We start from the raw sequence: 4,983 nt of genomic DNA, 5'->3' as shown, positions 1-4,983 counted from the left end.
TATTTAACGAAAAACCTTCAAACTAACTTTATTTAATGAATTAAACACTAGCAAGTCATAATTACTATTACTACCGGTAAATCTTTAGTTTGAGGGTTTCTACATTAACTAAACATAGTTGAGAGATTTTACCATTAATTTTTTTTTTTAAAAATCAAAATTTTATAATATTATCTAAAAATTAGTAACTTAAATTTTGAAAATTAGGATTTTAAAATTGTTATTGTAAATATATAAGTTTGAAGTTTTTTTTTAACATCAACATTATATATATATATATATAAATTAAAAATGTAAAAACCCAGATAATATAATAAAAATTATAGAATTTTTAGATAATGTTGTAATTTTTAGATTTTATTTTTATTTTTAATGGTAAAACCTCTCAACTATGTTCACTTAATGTAGAAATCCCCAAACTAAAGATTTACCGGTAATAATGGTAATTATGACTTGCTAATGTTTAATTCATTAAATAAAGTTATTTTGAAAGTTTTTTCCTTAAATACTTAGTTTGAGGGTTTACCCAAATTAAATTTAATTGAGGGGTTTTAACGTTAAATTTTTTATACTATTAATGAAACTATACGTGGTAATGATCACTTCATGTGTAAACATGTTTGAATGACCTATATTCATAGGAATTTATTGTTAGATTAATTATATAATAGATTATGGAAGAATAGTAAATAAATTTATTTAAATAAATAAATTCATTTAAAGTATCTTCATAAGGCAGGTAGTATTGCCGGTTGTCGAATCGTGTAATATTTCCTATATCATAATTGTAAGATCATAATAAATCAGCGTTAAAAAAAAAATATATATCTAAGTAGATTTTTTAAGAATTTTTCCTTTTTATTAGTATAGATGAAGGAAAGAAAGTGATTTGAAATTAAAACCCCTGTTTTCTCGTGAGCACGAGCTTGTCGTGTTCTGTAGATTGAAGATGAAGTTGGAGAACAAAAATGTTGTTCTACCTAGAAAACAATGTACGTAGGAGGTCTCTGTTCAATGGCGATTACTGACAGAATTTGTCCCATCATCTCCTCAGTTTCGACGAGAGCTTACAATCTCGACTTTTTCTACCGGAATTCAATCCAACGATCGACCTCTGTCGCGTATGGTCCAAGACTCAGAGGAAAGGTGAAGGGGACCGTGAATCCTTATTCATTCAGCGAGGCGGCGCAGCCAGAAGTGCGGAAGAGTTTAAATGATTTTTTCGTGGAAGCTGGAGACTTTTTAAGTACAGATGGAGGTCCGCCACGGTGGTTCTCTCCGTTAGAATGTGGGGCAAGAGCTCCAGGATCTCCTCTCCTTCTCTATCTACCGGGTTCGTCTTTTTAATATATGGATGAAATCGATGACAGCTTGATCTATATTTTTGTCCGAAACTGCAGGGATCGATGGTACTGGATTAGGGCTCATTCGCCACCACAGAAGGCTTGGAGAGTAAGTCAACTTCACCCAATTTTCTTTATTTCCTGATATTTATATTTTTAACAGAATTATTTTAGACTCTTTGTTTCCTCATTTTCTTGTCTTTTGACGATAGGATATTTGATATATGGTGCCTTCATTTTCCAGTCAGTGATCGTACCCCTTCTCGAGGTATTTCTTAATTTGTCAAACATTTCTCTGATTTTATAATTACTCTTGTGTAACCAATGTGGTTCAACTCTTTCTGATTTCAGACATTGTGAAGCTCATTGAGAGGACAGTTAGATCAGAGTACCATCGTTTCCCAAATAGGCCCATATATATCGTTGGAGAATCTATTGGAGCTTGCCTTGCACTAGATGTTGCTGCGAGCAACCCTGACATCGATCTTGTCTTGATTCTTGCTAATCCAGGTAAAACAAAATAACACTACGTACTCCCTTTTTTTCCTAGATTCTTTATTGTGATTCTTGATCATGTTTGATGCAGTCACACGTTTCAACAACTTCATTTTGCAACCTTTATCCGGTCTACTGGAATTCTTACCTGACCAAGTTCCCATCTTGATAGAGGAAAACTTTGGGTTTAAACATGGTAAAGTTTCAACTCCTTTTATTTCTTGCACCTGATTAAATGCAAATACAAAAAAAAAGGGTCCGAAATTTTCTCTCTGAAAGACGGGTTTAGGTGTCTAGTTTTGGTACAGAATCAGGGCTAATTTAAAAAAAAAAACATAGGTTACCCGTTGGCGACAGTCTTAGAGACTATCCTGAATGGAGCTGATGTTGCGCAGATTGGAAGAGGGATCTTTGGAGACTTCTTTGCAACTTCAGCTAATCTATCTGTAATACTATTTTCAGATAACAAGTGATATAGCAGATTTTTGTGTTTAACAAGCAATTTGCTCATGTGTCTTCTTCATTCTGCTGTTTCTATTTTACTTTCTCCATTCATTACATGTGTCATGTGATAGAACTCACGAAAGAAAATACAATTTACAGACTTTAATTAGGATCTTGCCTAAGGGCACACTTCTATGGAAGCTTCACCTGCTTAAGTCTGCTTCAGCATCTATTAATTCTCATATGTACACGGTCAAAGCCCAAACGCTGATACTTCTGAGGTTCATAAACTTGTCAACCTCCCTGTTTCATTATTAATCATACGTAGAAGTTTAGCGAAACTCTTGAAGCTGAATTGTTCCTTTATATGCCTATGGATGTTACAGTGGACGCGATCAGTGGTTACTTAACAAGGAAGACATTGAAAGACTTCTTTGTACATTGCCGAAATGTGAAGTCCGTAGGTTTAAGAATAATGGACAGTTCCTCTTCTTGGTAAGAACTTTATTTGCGTCAGTGCTTTAACAATGAATTTAAAACATCTTCTGCTTTTATTGACTATCTAGTTTCTACCAGCTTTGGTGCAACTGAACTTCCATACTGTGTTTGATTTACTAATAATCTTATAGCTCGACTGATCTATAATAGTGTAATGCTAGGAGGATGGAGTAGATCTTGTGACTATCATCAAGTTTGCCTATTTTTATCGCCGTGGAAAGACACTTGATTACATTTCCGATTACATTATGCCCACTCCGTTTGAGTTCAAAGAGTTTGAAGAATCACAAAAGTCAGTTTCCGCATCACTATTCTGATCTTATATGTCCAATTTCTGTGTCAAAAAAAAAAATGTTGACTGATAAGGTAGTGTTACTATTATTAATTCCTCTGGTACAGATTAGTAACCGCTGCGATTTCTCCAGCATTTTTCTCAACTCTAGAAAACGGCACTATAGTAAGATCACTTGCAGGAATACCTTCAGAGGGCCCGGTTATTTATGTTGGGAATCACATGTTGCTTGGTATCGAATTGCTTCAGTTAGCAATTCATCTCTTGAAAGAAAAGAACATTATGTTGCGTGGACTGGCCCATCCCATGATGTTTAGCAAAACAGTAGGCTCAAAACTCCCTGATATGCAGATGTTCGACTCGGTTAGGATAGGTGGGGCGGTCCCTGTCTCTAGTCTCAATTTCTACAAACTACTTCGTTCGAAAGCTCATGTGCTTTTGTATCCTGGAGGTGTCCGTGAAGCTTTGCACAGAAAGGTAATGCTTTGTATTTTCATTATTTGGCGGCCTTCTTGTCAAATCTGTGGTTATTCACATTTTCTACAGGGTGAAGAATACAAGTTGTTTTGGCCACAACACTCAGAGTTTGTAAGGATCGCATCTAAATTTGGAGCAAAAATCATTCCTTTTGGCGTTGTTGGAGAAGATGATCTCTGTCAAGTAAGCATAGTCTCTTTTCCGTATTGGATTACAATGATCAACATTCTTAAAACTAGCTTTAGAGTGCCAAGTCTATTCTGTGTCCACCCATTTCAATCGGCTCTTTTGAGTAACTTCTTTGAGCGATTCTCAGATGGTTTTGGATTACAATGATCAAATGAAGATCCCATTCATAAAGAATTTCATACAAGAGATAACACAGGACGCTACCAAATTGAGGTATATTATTTCCATCACTTCTTGAGACTATATACCGCAACTACTCTTTCTGAATCTGGTGATGACAATAAGATTAGGAACGGTGAAGAAGGTGAATTGGGGAACCAAGATTTGCATGTGCCTGGAATAATTCCCAAGATCCCTGGCCGTTTGTACGTGCATTTCGGAAAACCAATAGAAACAGAAGGCAAACGGAAAGAGCTAAATGATAAAGAGAGAGCTCACGATGTTTACTTGCAGGTCAAGTCTGAAGTAGAAAGATGTATGACCTATCTGAAGATTCAAAGAGAAAGTGATCATTACAGAAACATATTTCCGAGGTTTCTCTTTTCCGCCTCACATGGTTTCTCTTCTCAGATTCCAACCTTTGACCTCTATCAAGCTTTTGAAAACTACGGTGGAGAAGATGAGTCTAAGACGAGTCAAAGAGGAAAAGTTTGTTACGAAATGTTAATCTCCCTCGTGAATTAATTATGTACAATATTGTATCTCTCAGGGTTAACTATCTACATCCCATAAGAAGTACTATATAGCATCAAGTATCTCTCATATTATGATTTCATGCTAAATCTCTCTCGATAAAAATTTCCTAACCTATTTAGACATCAAATTTAAGTTTAAAACATATATACACATAATAGTTGATTTGACCAGTTTACTATCTAATTTAAATACCAAACCACCTAAACTAGTGTTAAAAAAAATTAAAACCGACCCGCTCCAATCTAAGTTCATCTTCTTCACCTAGTTGGTATGTTTTCCCTCTTCTTGCTAGGGTAATTTTAAGTAAGGTTTTCCGTGATACTACAGAACCGTGAAGCAAGTAGTAAAGGCAAAATTTAACGGTCAAAAGAATTGTTAATCAAGGGAGCTGGAACTACAACATATTGGGTAAGAAATCCTAATTCTAGCCGCAGCTATATCTATAGTTGAAGTCATGAATAGTCGATCCCTTGTTCTAGGGTTTGGGACCCCTTGTTATAGGTTGTCGTTAGTCGAGAATTAGGTTATATCTTCCCATATGATTTCTCT

At 35.2% G+C, this 4,983-nt stretch overlaps 1 protein-coding gene across 1 annotated transcript; it reads left to right on the top strand.

Annotated features, from left to right (window-relative positions):
- Positions 1–900: 900 nt before the first annotated feature.
- Positions 901–4,490, top strand: LOC106429340 (phytyl ester synthase 2, chloroplastic). Its single transcript, XM_048737687.1, has 13 exons — positions 901–1,333; positions 1,401–1,452; positions 1,556–1,611; positions 1,695–1,853; positions 1,930–2,034; positions 2,178–2,284; positions 2,442–2,563; positions 2,669–2,777; positions 2,942–3,072; positions 3,180–3,549; positions 3,619–3,732; positions 3,866–3,951; positions 4,029–4,490. Exons 1-13 carry the CDS (start codon positions 991–993, stop codon positions 4,420–4,422), a joined length of 2,148 nt encoding a protein of 715 aa, XP_048593644.1. The 5' UTR covers positions 901–990; the 3' UTR covers positions 4,423–4,490.
- The last annotated feature ends 493 nt before the right edge of the window (positions 4,491–4,983 follow it).

The sequence above is a fragment of the Brassica napus genome, chromosome A8 (assembly GCF_020379485.1).
Source record: "Brassica napus cultivar Da-Ae chromosome A8, Da-Ae, whole genome shotgun sequence".
Taxonomy (NCBI): Eukaryota; Viridiplantae; Streptophyta; class Magnoliopsida; order Brassicales; family Brassicaceae; genus Brassica; species Brassica napus.
Note: the sequence above shows the minus strand (reverse complement) of the source record. Positions and strands in the feature narration are given on the sequence as shown.